The sequence below is a fragment of the Syngnathoides biaculeatus genome, chromosome 15 (genome assembly GCF_019802595.1).
Source record: "Syngnathoides biaculeatus isolate LvHL_M chromosome 15, ASM1980259v1, whole genome shotgun sequence".
In the NCBI taxonomy this organism is placed as follows: domain Eukaryota; kingdom Metazoa; phylum Chordata; class Actinopteri; order Syngnathiformes; family Syngnathidae; genus Syngnathoides; species Syngnathoides biaculeatus.
This window is the reverse complement of record NC_084654.1, coordinates 20,522,832-20,538,504: the sequence shown is the minus strand read 5'-3', so window position 1 is coordinate 20,538,504 and position 15,673 is coordinate 20,522,832. Positions and strand designations below refer to the sequence as shown.

The following is a 15,673-nucleotide window of genomic DNA, read 5'->3' as shown; positions in this document are numbered from 1 at the left end:
CGTCCTCAACCAGCAGGCGACACACTATCTAGTATTTCAATATCTGTGTACGTCACTTCCGCTTGAGTCGGTCAATGGAACCTATAGATACCAAAAATAAATTCAAATTATTTAAAGTTATTATGGTTTATACTTATTTCGGAACCCACTACATGAAAGAAGTCGTTATTATACAGTACGAGAGCGATGGCGTAATTTCGAACTGCCGAAGAAGAAGCTAACGACGAAGAAGAAGAAGAAGACGAGGAGGCGGAAGTAGTAAGTAGAAGGCGTTCTTCGCACGTGTGTTGTTGACTGTTGAGCGTTTGTCTTCAACATGTCAAAAGCTTCGACGAAAAAGCGGACGATGAAGGCCCGCAAGAAGCGTCCGACCGTTCCAGTTGAGAACCCCGACGTAAGCTACGATTTCGAGGAAGATGGTTTCGATAAAGCTGACGATTCTATCGCTAGCGACGGGGAGGAAGACAGCGACAATGAACGAAAACGCCAAAAGCTGGTGGAGGCCATCAGCTCTCTCGGGGGAGCGAGGCGCAAGAAAATTACCGGGGAGCGATCGGAACCGGCTCTCCAAAAGTCTGAATTTACCGTCAACGCGGAGGGGGAGGGTGTCAAAATAAAGTTGACGGATCTGATGAAGTCCATGGACAAAATCTCGGCCGTCTCCGCTAAGGCCAAGAAGCAGCTAAAGAAACTGCATCAAAGTAAGAAAACAGTCGAGTGCCCGGTCACCACGCAGGAACGTGAGAGGATCCAGAGAGATGTGGCCTTTCAGAAAGTAGCAAAAGAGGTTACGCAGTGGCAAAGTGTGATTCAAAAGAACCACAAAGCTGAACAACTTGTTTTCCCTTTGAATCAGGAGCCCCCCGGGCCCAAAGCCGTGGAAAGGGTCGTTATGTCCTGGAAAGCACAAACTCCCCTCGAACAGGAAATATTTTCCCTGCTCTCTGCCAACAACCAACCGACCACCGACCCCATTTTAACCCCCACCGAGGAGGCTTCCATGAAGGCGATGAGTCTGTCGGAGGTTAAGATGCGCCGCGCCGAGCTGCAGAAAGCCCGTGCGCTGCAGTCCTACTACGAAGCCAAAGCTCGGCGAGAGCGCAAGATCAAGAGTAAGAAATACCACAGAGTGCTGAATAAAGCCAAGCGCAAAGATTTCCTCAAGCAGTTCGACGAGATGGTGAAGAAAGACCCGGCCGGCGCTTTGGAGGAGATGAATAAAATGGAGGTGGCCAGGATGCAAGAGAGGATGTCGTTAAAGCACCAGAACAGCGGCAAGTGGGCCAGGTCCAAGGCCATCATGGCAAAATATGACGACGGCGCCCGCAAAGCGATGCAGCAGCAGCTGGAGGTGAACAAAGACCTGACGCAGAAACTCGCCGTCGCCGTATGCAGTGAGGACGAGGAAGCCGAAATCCCGGAAACGTTGCCCGATTTTGTCAACGAAGCGCCGCAGGGAACGGATTCGAATCCGTGGATGAAAGGGAAGCTGTCCGAAGACCCAGCCGAGAACGGGAAGGAGGCGGATGACGTCGCCCCACAGTCGACCGGAATCGCTCCAGTTACAGCAGCAGCAGCAGAAGAAGAGGAGGAGGAGGAAAGCGACGTGGAGGAAACCGAAGAAGAATCCCTGCTACGCGAGTTCGACAGCCGTCGGAAAATGCGTCAGGATTCTGAACCGCTTCAGGTCGGGAAAGAAGATTCGCAGATGGAGTTGAACAGGAACGCGCCAGTCTTGAAGGAGTCCGAAGACACTTCTGTGCCTCTGCTGGAAGGCCAGACGGACCAAATGGAGACTTTCGAGTACATGGAGCTCCTCAACCAAGTGGAGTCAGTTCAAGCCGAGACGGCATCAGTCGAGCCGCAGCCGTCCTCGGACCGAGTGCCCCAAAAACAGAAAAAAGGAATAGAACTGAAAGATGTTCTCACCAAAGACGCAAATCCCCTTCTTGTGCCGCTGGCGCCGACCGCGGCGGCCACGGAGGACTCTGACGAAACCCTCGACCAAACCGGACTCATTCGGGAAGCCTTCGCCGGGGACGACGTCATCTCGGACTTCGTGAAGGAGAAGAAGAAGCAGGCGAACGCGGACAAGCCCCGCGTGGTGGACTTGACGCTGCCCGGCTGGGGGGAGTGGGGCGGTTCGGGCCTCAGGCCCTCCCTGAAAAAGCGCAGGAGGTTCCGAGTGAAAACGGGCCCGCCGCCGCCCAGGAAAGACGATAGGCGGCCCGGTGTCATCATCTCCGAGAAGCGAAACGGGTCGCTGAGCCTCCACCAGCTCAACTCGCAGCCGTTTCCCTTCACCAGTCCCGCCCAGTTCGAGAGCACCTTGCGCGCCCCCGTGGGGCGGACCTGGAACACCGAGCGCACCGTCAAAAAGCTCACCAAACCCGAAGTGCTGACCCGGCTCGGTGCCGTCATCGAGCCCATGGCTCGGGAGGAGCTGACGAAGGACAAGGACGCGCGTGCCGGCGATTGGAGTGGGGAGAAAATTAAAATTAATTTTTGAATGTTGTCCAGTATATTCAAACATCTGAATTGAAACTAATGAAGTTTATGCCACAACTTCAGCCGTTACATTGTTTAAAATGTACTATTTCCACTTTGGTTGTATTGTGAAAATGAATAATTATATTTTTCATGTCACTAAATCATGCAGAACCACAACTTGTTAACAGTACGTTGTGCCGCCAAGAATTTGTAATAAAGATGCGTTATTAGGCCCAAGTCAAATGGAGTGGCGTGCCATTTGTTCTCCAGTACAGCAGGTGGCGCTCATGCCCCGTGAATGTGGGTTCAAACTAAAAGGATGGTGGTTAAATTTTTATTTTTTTTTAATTATATAGATATTTGATACATTTGCAGATTTCATTCTCAGAAATTAGACACTGGAATACTTTAATTGAAATTTAAAAATTTAAGAAAAACTGGTTCAACTTTTACAAAATGTTCTTTTTTTTTTATTTCAATGAATTTGTCCCACACTTTAATTAAAAAAATACACATATCTGATCCTACTCTATACTATAACCATTGGCCATAACATTAGATACACCTGCAAGCCTAATGAGATAAATTTATGCATTTACAAGAATGTTTAAATTTTTATCTAGCTGTATTTTTTGTAGTGGTGTATAATACTATATAGAGCGATATTTCTATTTTGCTAAACACTAAGCAGTTTTTAGTAAATTACACACTTGACTTGTGTTTGTGCATACGTTAAAATATCAGTATAAAAAAATGTCAAATGTTTAGCATAATGCACAAGTTATGTATATTACATAGCAAATTTCAAATATTGTTTGGAAGTTTAAAAAAACATGACACTGAACAAAAATAAAATGGTGAATGCGGTAATTTAAATTACTGGAGGAGCTAACGGGAAATAAAGACAAGAATTTTTTTTTGTCATTTTATATTTTTATGTTGTTTCTGGTCATTACATTATACTGTATGTACTATTACGCACGGTATTTGGTACTTAATACATACTTAGGTAAAGATTTGTAATCAAGTTCCAAACTGGGAATGTCCAGTACTATGCAATAGAAAAAAAATGAATCATAAACAAATAAAATGTACATTGAAAGCAACAAAATAAATTGAAAAAAAAAATGGAATCTTGTAGCATTACATGCAAATTTTTTTGGGGTCTTAAATTCTGTGCAGTGTTTTTAATGTACAGCATTTTTAATTTAAAATACTGTTTTTTTTTTTTTAGTTATGTACAGTACTTTTAAAAATGTGAAGTTCAGTACAATTTTTAAATGGTAATACAAAAAAATTGTCTATGCAGTAACTAGATACGAGCTGTCATTTGGACTTTTTGCTTTGACTTGTGAAAAAAAAAAAAAGATATTTTCAAAAATAAGCTCATGGCTATTTTTCTGCCATTATAACTGTTTACTGTCAAACTAAAGATCTGTTTGGTGTATTTCTAACAATGGGAAATGTCACAGACGGGCAAACAGCGTCCGTGCTGGTGTACTGGGATCTGTTTTTACGCCGGAAGGCAACTGATATTTTAACACCAAGCATAGAGCGACACGTAAATAGATAACATAATACTAAAAGGCATAAATAATTTAACCGGTCTGAAGAGCTGCTAACTTTACTGCAGTTTATTTAGAATCTGGGGCTCACAGTTCTGAGGTCCCGGGTTCGATCCCGGCCTCACCTGTGTGGAGTTTGCATGTTCCTCCCACATCCCCAAAACATACAACATTAATTGAACATTCGGAATTGCCCATAGGTGTGATTGTGAGTGCGGCTGCTTTTCTCCATCTGCCCTGCAATTGGCTGGCGACCAGTTCAGGGTGTACCCCGCCTCCTGCCAGTAGACAGCTAGGATAGGCTCCAGCACTCCCCGCGACCCTCGTGAGGATAAGCAGCAAAGAAATGGATGGATGGATGGATGGATTTAGAATCTGAGAGGGTTCTATGTACATGTAGATCCGTGTGGCTTTCTTACACTGCCCTAGATGGCCAAGGTCCGCACACACCAGGATGAGCACAAAGTCCATTGAATGGAAGCAAAAAAATGTGGCGTCAACTGTTTATTTCTCCACACACTATTTAATAATGCCATCACTGTATGTTTTTGTAAAGTAGATCATCATAGTGTGGTATTTATTAAAAGTACAGTTTTTTTTTGTGTGGGTGCAGATGGGGGAGACTGGAACGGATTAATGGCTTTTCCATTCATTACAATGGAGAATGATGATTTGAACTGCATACATGGTCAGGGAACCAATTCAGCTCATATCTCAAGGCACCACTGTATATGGAGATCGCAGTTGATAGGTAGCTACAGCGCAAGGTTGCGAGTCCAATTTCTGACATTTTTTTCAACAGGGTTTCAAGCGCACGTTTCAATTATTAATATCGGAAAAGCTCTGAATATCTGATAAACGCGTATCTGTGTGTGCGTGAGAGAGCGAAGGCTGCCAAAAAAAAAAACGGTGGGATGAGTGGCGGGCTCATTTGCATAGCGGGGGCCTCTTAAAAGGGGGCCGCGCAGGTGCACCGCTTCCCTCCCCACATTCCTCCACCAGACGCGCTCGCTTGCGGATCACCTGGAACATTCTGTCTTGTTCTTCTCTCAAGTTTGGACTTTTTTTTCCACCCCCACCCCTTCTCTGTCGTTGTAGAATTTGGGATGACGTGAAAGATGCTTTCACCAAGGGGGCATCCCGCACGGGGACCGTTTTGTCGGGGGGACCGAGTGGACCCAAGAGGCTCGCGGTGATGATGGTGATGATGTCATCGGTGCTACTCTACCAGCTCTTCCTGATCAGCCTCAGGCTCGCTCCGGTCGCAACGGCCGACCTCGGCGGACGATGTCCAGGTACCGTTTTTCCTCCTCCCCTCTCACCCCACCCGAAGTCGCTACCAATAAATCCACCTCACATATCCACCTTTTAATACCCGCGAAGTCCCGAAAGATCCTTCTACTGTATACGCATCCCAGGGAGCAAACACTTTGCCAAGTTTGGCATGCCAATCGTGCGCGTTTAATTTCATTTTTTTTTTCATCCCTCTCTGGCTCCGAACAAGTACAGACGTGGAACGAGCTCGGGATTCCACGTGTTCCCAGGAAGTCTCAAACCTTTTGGGATCCGTTCCCATTTGCCGGAAAGTAATGAGCGGCACCCCTCCCGCCACCCTGGGCTATTCCTCACGTGGGAGGAATTCCAGAGCGCCGCAACGATTATTATTATTATTATTTCTTTTTTTAATGAGTTAACCGAAGGAGTTCCTGCTCAAGGGTGGCCAGCATTTTTACACACATACAGATAATCGTCGTGCTGTTTCTTCAGCCCCGCCTCCTGCCCGATGATAGCTGGGATAGGGCTCCCGCGACCCTCGTGAGGATAAGCGGCTCAGAAAATGGATGGATGGATGAACGGACCCCGGCGTCAGTTTCACCTACGACGGTGTCATCATTAACATTTTTCAACGGTCTCCAGATTTGGCTCCTGTGGACCTTCTGGCGCCTGTCCTCGCGAAGGACACCTCCGAACTCATGGCGGGGGTGCACGTGAGGCCGTCCGGAGGGGTGCTGGGGGTCCATTTCTCTGGGCCACATGCTCGGGTAGACCTGCTCTCTCAATGTGACAATTCCCCCGAAGGCTTCTCCGTCGTGGTCACCCTGAAAATGGCTCGAATTGCGCACAAGGTGAGCAACGTAGCATTGCTTGATAGAGACGTCCCGGTAAACCCGAAGAGTTTTCGGGGCGGAATGACCGTCATGATCCAGAAAACTCTGCCGTTGACCCCATGCAAGATATTAGCACGATCGGATGAATTGTGTCGGTCCGTTTTCACCTTCCAGAAAAACGAGTACATCTTCTCCGTGACGGAAACGGAAAGATCAGAGTTCGGACCTCTGAAGGAGAAACAGGACGAAGAGGAGAGGGAAGAGGGAAGGAATTCTCAAAGCGACATCAGCGGAAGAAGAGCGAAGAACGATGCCGAACACCGCCGGCTCCTCCTGGGACTGAGACTCTCCGGGAAGCGGCTTTACGTCCTCTTCAGAGGACAGCGAGGCGTCGTCACCGAGCGGTGGGTGTTCCGGGGCGCCCGCCTCGCCGACGACCGCTGGCACACCCTGGTTCTGCACGTCGGCGGTCGCCACGCCAGGCTGACGGTGGACTGCGGAACGCCGCAGGAAATGTAAGCGTTCTTTTTTTCAACACCAAGAAAAAGCTCACCTTAGGGTGTGATTACAAACTAAGGAAAAACCAAGGAACTAATAATCGATTCAACCACTGAGAATTGGAGTAGAATTTTAGAAACACAAAAATTATCACCCAAAGGGGGGACACCCTTGGCACAGAATCGACCCTCATGGCTTCGGTTCGGCGTTACTGTGTGCCTTGATGAGTTAAAAAAAACGATAGTTCTTGACCTAGTCCTATTCAGTGTTTCGATAGTCCTTGATCTAGTCCTATTAAGTGTTTCTTGAGGCTGAACCTCGGAGCTGAAAAAGAATTGCCTAAAGCGGGATCAATAAAGATGTCTGAATCCTGGATCTCCGGCAGCCGAGTTCCCATTGCGTCCCCTCGACTGCGGCCTGCAGGGATAATAGATCATTCGGCGCGATACGTCAGCAGCGCTGCAAATATGCTCGCCGCCTGCAGGCATACAATTACAGCAGCCTGACATTATTTGATAAATGGTTCTGAGGGAAAACTCCCCTGAGGCGGGAATATCAGTAGCCGTATAGATAATGCAGTTGTTGTACAAATGTCTACGAGACTTGTTGACGTCAAGACACGAGACATTGTATCTTTTCTCGCAAACAGTCTGCCCTCCAAGCCGTTCCCGTCAGACTTCAGGTTTCACGGGGCCAGATTCCACGTTGGCAGTCGGGGCAGATGGAAAGGATTGTTTACGGTAAGGACCACGTTTCCCTTCTTGATGCTCGGATTTCATTAGATGCGGTCCCATCCGAGCTTTACGCTCTCTGTGACCGATCTGTCCTTCTGATCCATTTGTCCTCGTACAGGGTCTGTTGCGACAGTTGGTTCTGGTGCCGGGTTCAGATGCCACCCATCAGTTATGCCCGTCCGCACACCCTCAACTAGCAGCTCTATCAGTTCCGCCGCTCCTGTTGTCGGATGTTGCTGCAACCGGGAAGATCGTTGCAAGTACCCCGGTCCCTTACGGTATAGTCCATGCATCATTTGTAGTACAATCCAGAACATGTCATCAAGTCTACAAACTCGGGTCTAAATCTCTGTGACCCACCAGAAATGGAGGCCAGAGTATCGGTTGGCTTACAGCGGACCTGTTTGGAGGCGCTCCGAGGCCAGATGTGGTTCAGTCCACTCAGGAAAGCGCTCTACCTCTGCGACGGTACCTCGTGGATCTCCGTTCTGGAGGGTGAGGCACCAGCGTTATCCTCCCTAGAATGTCTCACTTTGGAACCGAACAAATGTCTTCATGTCTGCATAGATCGTAAAAGACTGGACTATGTTGAGGAACGGCAGGTTCTTAGCACCAGCTCGGAGACCAACGACATAGAGGTAATGGCCCGAGATCCAAGACTTGAAAGATCCCATGTTTCACCTATTTTAAAACAAGTCTTTGGTGTCCTTTTATCGGGTTTGTACACTAATTTTGGTTGGAAATGCCCAGGATGCCCTTTTACAAGCTATTTCCGATGGCCCAAAACACCCGCTACATGAGTCAGCTGGATTTCTCGGATTTTGCTCTGATTAGATCTCTGTTATCCTTCATTTGAATATGAAAACTAGCTTTGCCGTGATCGGTAACACGATATATCTTGGTGTCTATCATCTATTATATTTCTGAGAACTCATTCACTGCAAGTCCTCCATATTAACGTAGCTATTTGACTTCAACAGCTGTCAATGGCAGTGAACGATTGAACTCATGCAGAGTGAACGTGTACAACGTGTGGCTAATACTACAAACAACTGCTAGAAACAAGTGCTTACCAGATACACCAATTTCCTCGCTCACCGTTCTCCAGACCTACGGTCAGAGTATTGTTTTTTTGTGAAACAGTGACGACTCTTGCCGAGTTGAAACCGATGTCAACTTTCAGGGCTGGAAACAAAGTGAAGACCGAGACGGACAGACCAAAAAAAGTGAATGGTTTTGGTGTCGTTATCAGGTCTTCCAGGTCCAGGGCGTGGGTCTGATGGCCGCCATGGCGCACCGCTCCACGACTTGGGGCTCGGCGATTTACAAGTGGACCCAACATAACGGATTCCAGCTCTACCAGAATATCAGCACCCATGGAGCTCTGGCTTGGCGGCATTTCCACATGGGCAGGAAGGTATGAGCGCAATAAAACGGAAGTACTGGAATAAGATCCCAGATAGATAAATCAGAAACATTAGGAATATACATCCATCCATCCATCCATCCATCCATTTTCTTAGCCACTTATCCTCACGAGGGTCGCGGGGAGTGCTGGAGCCTATCCCAGCTGTCAACGAGCAGGAGGCGGCAGGGGTACACCCTGAACTGGATGCCAGCCAATCGCAGGCCACATAGAGACAGACAACAGTCGGACTCACAATCACACCTAGGGGCAATTTAGAGTGTCCAATTAATGTTACATGTTTTGGGGACGTGTGCCTGAAGAAAATCCACGCAGGCACTGGGGACAACAGGCCAAATCCACACAGGCGGGTCCGGGATAGAACCCGGGACCGTAGAACTGTGAGGCCAAGACTTTCCAGCTGACCCACCATTAGGAATATCTTCTTGTTTAAAGAGACTCTTTCAATCATTTTACAAAACCACCCCAGATTTCTTAAATATTTTCCTCGAGTTTGTAATCTGTCCATAATAATTGATCAGTGATTGGGTAGTAAGGGACAAAACTTTGAGGGGTATTTGCAACTGAAAACTATAGTATTACTTTTTAAAAGTGAATCAACTTACTCAGAGCAAGTAATTATTACCATTCCATTTTTTCCCCCACCGCCACAATGGCTTTTGTATTTTTTTCCCCACTTTCAAACTCACCCTCCGGGTCAGACCGTACCCCGCGGCGGCACAGTTTTAGCCCACAGGCCATATGTTTCACATCCCTGCTCCAGACGAGACGAACAGTTGTTCCGACTTGGATCACTGCCTTTGTCGTTATTAATAAAGAAAAGCAGTTGAATGAGTACTTCTACTTTCACCGGAGTCATTTTTTAAAAAACTTCTCAAGTACCAGAGTAAAAATAGATTTTCAACAACATTGATCATTGTTTTGCACCTCCATGTCAATGCTGTGTCAGGTTTTTCTGCAGTTTACAGTCGATCGATGTCGATTAATCAACATCTAGCATCTCAAATGATCAATATCTGTCTTTCTATTTTTCTTTACAAAATGCTACCGCTGTAAATTTCTACGATTTGCGTTCCAGACATTTCTGGTGGTGTCCGACTCCGATATCAGCACCAGCGTGGGAAAGGAATCCGATGTCTCCGTCATCTACAAGTGGAGCCGAAGGAGCAAACAGTTTGTGCGGTTTCAGACCTTGCAGACGCACTGCGCCCGCGACTGGGAGGCCTTCAAAATCCATCGACAGACATATCTTGTAGTTGCTAATCACAGGATAGGTAAGACATCGCAAAAACGAACGGCAGGAGTATCACAAAACCTCGTGGCTTTCCGGAGACCAAAACTTTGAGGGCTTGACACTAGGTCCACACCAAGACTTAACAGATTGAGACAGAGTTGGGACCAAGTTATGAGGTCTGAGAGGAGACAAAGACTTTGACTTTGACTTGAAGGGTTTGAGAACAAGTCAAGATCAATACTTTGAAGATTTTTGAAGACCACCAAGACTTTTAGGGGCTGACGCCAAGTCAGGATGAAGACTTTGAGGTGTGGATACAGACTCAAGACCAAGACTTGAAAGAGTGAGACCGAGTCCAGAGCAATACAGTGTGACGTTGAGACCAAGACTTTGAGGACTCGAGTCAGCATGGCAACCAAGATTCCAAGGGTTTCTAGAACAATTTGAGAACAAAACTTTACAAGGTGAGACCAAGTCTCGACCTCTCAGGAGTTGAGACCAGGTCCAGACCAATATTTTCTGAGTTTGAGACCCAGACTATGAGGACTTGGGATGTGGCGGCCAAGACTTTGAGGGTTTGACACCAATTTGAAACCAAAACTTGATGGGGTGAGACCAAGTTTGAAAGGTTGAAACTATTAGAAGTTGATACCAAGTCAAGACCAAGACTTTGATTTTTTTTTTTTTTGTGACCAAGTGGGGACTCGGAGGCGTAGAGATTAAGTCAAAACCAAGACTTTGTAGAATTGAGACCAATCAGAAATCAAAACGTTGAAGACTTTGAGGTGTGGATACAGACTCCAGACCAAGATTTGAAAGAGTGAGACCAAGTCCAGACCAATACGTTGTGAGGTTGCGATCAAGACTATGAGGACTTGAGTAAACATGGCGACCAAGACTTCGAGGGTTTCTAGAACAATTTGAGAACAAAACTTTACAAGGTGAGACCAAGTCCTGACCTCTTAGGAGTTGAGATCAGGTACAGACCAATATTTTCCGAGTTTGAGACCCAGACTATGAGGACTTGGGATGTGGCGGCCAAGACTTTGAGGGTTTGACACCAATTTGAAACCAAAACTTGATGGGGTGAGACCAAGTTTGAAAGGTTGAAACTATTAGAAGTTGATACCAAGTCAAGACCAAGACTTTGATTTTTTTTGTGTGTGACCAAGTGAGGACTTGGCGGCGTAGAGGCTAAGTCAAAACCAAGACTTTGTAGAATTGAGACCAAGTCAGAGATCAAAACTTCGAGGGGTTGAAAGTAACGGTACTCTCTCTTCTTTAGGTAATAACAACCACACGGTCGAGAGCGTAGTGTACAAATGGAACAGGCCGACTAAGTCCTTTGTGGTCCACCAAAGGCTGAGAACGTTGGGGGCTTACGACTGGGAGTTCTTTAAAGTGGGACCGTACCATTTCCTTGTGGTGGCGAACGCCTTTGACGGAGTCACCACGTCGCTGGACTCGGTGATCTACGTCTGGGTCGACGGGAAATTTCAAGTGTTCCAAACCGTCAAGGTACGCACGGTCTTACGGGTTGGAGATAATAAAATGATGAATCTGATCACGGCCGCTGTAGAATATTTATATAACCATAAAGCCGCAAATATTACCACTTGACTCTTTAGTACGCTTCGGAAAAGACACTGAGAAAATCATGAATTGGGGAAGGGAACAATTTCATTTCCAAGCCGGGTCGGCCAGTCCGAGGAACCAGACTGGATTTCCTCCTGCTGAGATTTACGCGCGACGGCAGGCTGAAACACGGTAAAAACCGCTCCGGTCGTCGCGCTCGGATGCGGGGAGCAAACACAAACGCGGCGAGATGAAAAGCAGCTAATGACAGGGACGCGGAGAAAAGCGTCAGGCGTGTCTTCGCTGCCAAAAATAGAGCACGCGGTCTGCAGCCCGCGGCGGGTGTCGCAGTCGCACTTGCGGCTGCGGCGTGTGTTGACACAAAGATAGAAAGGTCCATAGGGAGATGACTTTGATTTAGGGGAATTCCGCGGTAGTTGTGAGGATTAGGCAGAAACCGACCCCCCCCCCCACCACCATTCCCCCCCCGGGAACTTTAATTAATCAACTCAGCTCAACCAGAACGCTTCGACATACACTTTACATTTCCACAAGCGTTGAAGATTTATCATCTTTCTTTCCGTGCGCCTCCTTCGTAATCCCGGGCGGTCAGAACTCTGGTTGGCAAACGAGTACTTCCATCCATTCATTTTCTTAGCCGCTTGTCCTCACAAGGGTCGCGGGGAGTGCTGGAGCTTATCCCAGCGGTCAGGAGGCGGGGTACACCCTGAACCGGTTGCCAGGCAATCGCAGGGAGACGAACAACCGCACTCTCAATCACACCTATGGGCAATTTCAGTGTCCAATTTATGTTGCATGTTTTTGGGATGTGGGAGGAGAACCCACGCAAGGCACGTGGAGAACATGCAAACTCCACTCAGGCGGGTCCGGGGATTGAACCCAGGACCTCAGAACTGTGAGGACAACGCTTTACCGCCAAATGAGTACACAGTATACATTAAATGATGATTTTTTTTTTTTCGTGGTCAAACCCGACACACGACAAAGTTTTTGTTTTCAGTTCAAACCGGCCGTAGCCGCTCACTTTGGCCACAACTTTGGTGGGAAGACGGTTCTCAGGACTGTTCTGGACCCCGTAAAAGTACACATACATGTATACATCTCGGACTATTTTACTACTGTATGTCGACATCCATCCATCCCTCATCCAAGCCGCTCATCCTCACAAGGGTCACGGGAAAGGCGGAGACTATCCCAGCTAGCTTCGGGCGAAAGGCGGACTACACCATGAACTGTTCACCAGTCGGTCGCAGGGCAGATATCGACACCGTCACTGAGCGGGAATCGATCACACGCTGCCTGCACCAAAGTCAGGCGTGTGTACGAATACACCATCAGTGGCATTATTATTATTATTATGGACAATTTGAAGTCTTCAAGGGTGGTGGTTGCAGGGGGGGGGGGCGTCCAAGCTTGAGAGGATCCTCAGAATCGTCGAGGCAGACACGCTAACCGCGATACCCACAATGCTGCCGCTTTGGAGGTTCTATTGTGCAGAAGTCTGCTTAAAAAGCCAGAGGGACTGTTTTTTGTTTGTATTTTTTAACGACATGGCTATAAATTGCTCCACCCGCATAAAAGCCGACAACCGCTAATTTACAAGCCGTCCCGCTACGACATGAGAATAATTGCCTCCCATTAAGATGATGGCGTCTTTGCTATTTTTATTTTTTCCGACTCCTCCAGCGGCGTGTCGACGGCGACGATCTGGATGAGTCAGCTCGCTCAAGTACACATTTGTCTCTACACGTCCCGAAGCGTCTTTGTCTCTGAACGCAGACTTTTTGCGCCACCGACTGGGAGATGTTCCAGATCGGCGCGCGGGTCTTTCTGGTGGTTGCCAATGGACACCGGCTCCACGGCAACGGGCCCGGCGAATACGCCATCAACTCCACCGTCTACGAGCTGGACGTGAGCGAGCGGCTGTTTGTCCGCTTCCAGGACATAGTCACATACAGGTAGGATGGGGGGGGGCCTGATCTGGTGTTTTTTTTTTTTTTTTTAAAGGCAGGAAGGAGTAGAAAATACAGATATGTTTTCAAATATAGGGAGTTAAAGTAAAAAGAAAAACAATTACTCAAGTCGATACCTGAAAAGTCCACTTAAAGGAGGATTTTGTATTTCAGTCTTTAATCCAGCCCAAAAACAAGTAGTAGTTTATTAGTAGTAGTAATAGTAATAGTAGAAGCAATTTATTATCAGGAAAAGCTACAAAAAAATACTTTAAAAAGCCTAATTTTGTTAGGTTTGGAATGCATTATTTCTTTTTCTATTCATTGTAATGGGAAACATCGATTTGGTTTTCGAGCAAATCACTTCTCGAACCGTTTTCTGGAACGGATTGCGGTCGGAGAACCGAGCCATCACTAATTCTACGCTTTTGGATAAGTTTTGCTTTCTCCCGGCAGCGCGGTGGACTGGGAGTTCTTCAGCCTGGGCGGGGAACATTTCCTGGTCGTCGCCAACTCCTTCAACGGCGAGTCGTACTCGCTCAACAGTGTCCTCTACAGGTACTCACTCGCCTTGTCGTTTTGCCGCCGAGAACCTTTAGAAACCGTTTTTCAAACGAACATTTTGGCCCATTTGCTGTCGTGCGTGTGCGGCCTAAAAATGAAGTCATCAAAAAATGTTTTCAAAATGAAAGTACAGTTAACATGTGTAGCTTCCTACATTTATGCAATGGTGTAAATAGCTCAACAGGTAAACATGTAATTACTATATAATATTAATATATATAATTCAGTAGTATATAATATTGGTATATTTTTAAAATATGAGCCTTGGCTCAGTAAAGTTTGTGAAATATTGATGTAAACACTTCAAATGGTTGGATTTTCTACTTCAGTGTAGTACCAGACGGTACACTGAATGCACCATTTGAAAGCAGTGCCGCAAAACAATTTTTTAAAAAAAATGCAGGAAATGATGCGTCTCCTGTATTTGCCGCCAACCCATTTTTTTTTCTTCTTTTCATTTTTCTTTTATTTGCACATTCATTTATTGAGGTTTAAACATGAAGTTGGTTACATTAAGCCATGAATGTTTCCAATTTGTCAAATAAACAAACAAAATAGGCAGGTTAAAACCTTGGTGTTTTATTTTTTACTTATTAATATTCTGTTTGTTTATTATTTTGTAATTTATTGTAATGGTATTTTATTTATATTTATTCTCCTATACATATCACTTATTTCTCATTTTCTTCCTTTTATTGATTTTGTTCCGTTTTTCTTGTTTTCAGTTTTGCTAAATTATTTTTCATACATTTCTTTTACAATCGCAATGTATTTGCATTTTTAAAATCATTCATTCCAATTTAAAAGTAATTTTTATTTATTGTATTTATTATTTTTCTTAAGAGCCATCTTTTTAAGGGGGCACCGTGTCGCAGCTGTAAAGCATTGGCCTCACAGTTTTGAGGTCCCGGGTTCAATCCCGGCCCCGCCTGTGTGGCATTTGCATGTTCTCCTCGTGCCTGCGTGGGTTTTCTGCGGGTACTCCGGTTTCCTCCCACATCCCAAAAACACGCAACATTAACTGGACGCTCTAAATTGCCCCTAGGTGTGTGAGTTGTTTGTCTCGATCTGCCCTGCGCTCGGCTGGCGACCAGTTCAGGGTGTAACCCCGCCTCCTGCCCGTTGACAGCCGGGATAGGCTCCGGCACTCCCCGCGACCCTTGTGAGGATAAGCGGCTAAGAAAATGGATGGATGTATTTTTTTATTCGTACCCCTTCACTAATGCGGGTTCTTGCGACCCCCCCGGGCGAAGGTGGCAAGGCTACGAGGGCTTCGTTCCCGTCCACTGGCTCCCGACCATCGGCTGCAGCGACTGGGAGTTCTTCAGCGCTGGCGGGGACTCGTATTTGATGTACTCCAGCGCCAAAGCGCCCCTCGCCAAAGTGTTCAAGCTGAAAATGTACTGAGCTCGTTCCGATGCGTATTTAAGCGGGCGGGCGGGCGGGCGGACGATTGCCCGCCCGCTGAGAAGAAAGGGCGCGAGGAACCCTACCGCCCGTGAGGGG

The 15,673-nt window shown here is 46.8% G+C and overlaps 2 protein-coding genes across 2 annotated transcripts; both read left to right on the top strand.

Moving 5' to 3' along the window:
- The first annotated feature begins 40 nt into the window (after positions 1 to 40).
- Positions 41 to 15,620, top strand: LOC133513065 (thrombospondin-type laminin G domain and EAR repeat-containing protein-like). The gene is made up of 14 exons (XM_061843388.1): positions 41 to 258; positions 5,154 to 5,350; positions 5,973 to 6,181; positions 6,338 to 6,678; positions 7,311 to 7,401; positions 7,514 to 7,673; positions 7,759 to 7,890; positions 7,963 to 8,033; positions 8,648 to 8,812; positions 9,900 to 10,095; positions 11,341 to 11,573; positions 13,431 to 13,609; positions 14,060 to 14,161; positions 15,421 to 15,620. The coding sequence occupies exons 2-14, from the start codon at positions 5,251 to 5,253 to the stop codon at positions 15,572 to 15,574; spliced, it is 2,133 nt and encodes a 710-aa protein (XP_061699372.1). The 5' UTR covers positions 41 to 258; positions 5,154 to 5,250; the 3' UTR covers positions 15,575 to 15,620.
- On the top strand, positions 196 to 2,515 carry si:dkey-251i10.3 (uncharacterized protein LOC553498 homolog). Its single transcript, XM_061843387.1, has one exon. It carries the CDS (start codon positions 317 to 319, stop codon positions 2,507 to 2,509), a length of 2,193 nt encoding a protein of 730 aa, XP_061699371.1. The 5' UTR covers positions 196 to 316; the 3' UTR covers positions 2,510 to 2,515.
- Positions 15,621 to 15,673: the final 53 nt, after the last annotated feature.

Excerpts from the sequence above, each read along its gene's own strand:
- LOC133513065 (XM_061843388.1), top strand. The coding sequence starts at position 5,251 with ATGATGGTGATGATGTCATCGGTGCTACTCTACCAGCTCTTCCTGATC. Across the intron at positions 5,351-5,972 it reads CCTCGGCGGACGATGTCCAG|ATTTGGCTCCTGTGGACCTT; the intron begins GTACCGTTTTTC and ends AACGGTCTCCAG. Across the intron at positions 6,679-7,310 it reads TGCGGAACGCCGCAGGAAAT|TCTGCCCTCCAAGCCGTTCC; the intron begins GTAAGCGTTCTT and ends TCTCGCAAACAG.
- si:dkey-251i10.3 (XM_061843387.1), top strand. The coding sequence starts at position 317 with ATGTCAAAAGCTTCGACGAAAAAGCGGACGATGAAGGCCCGCAAGAAG.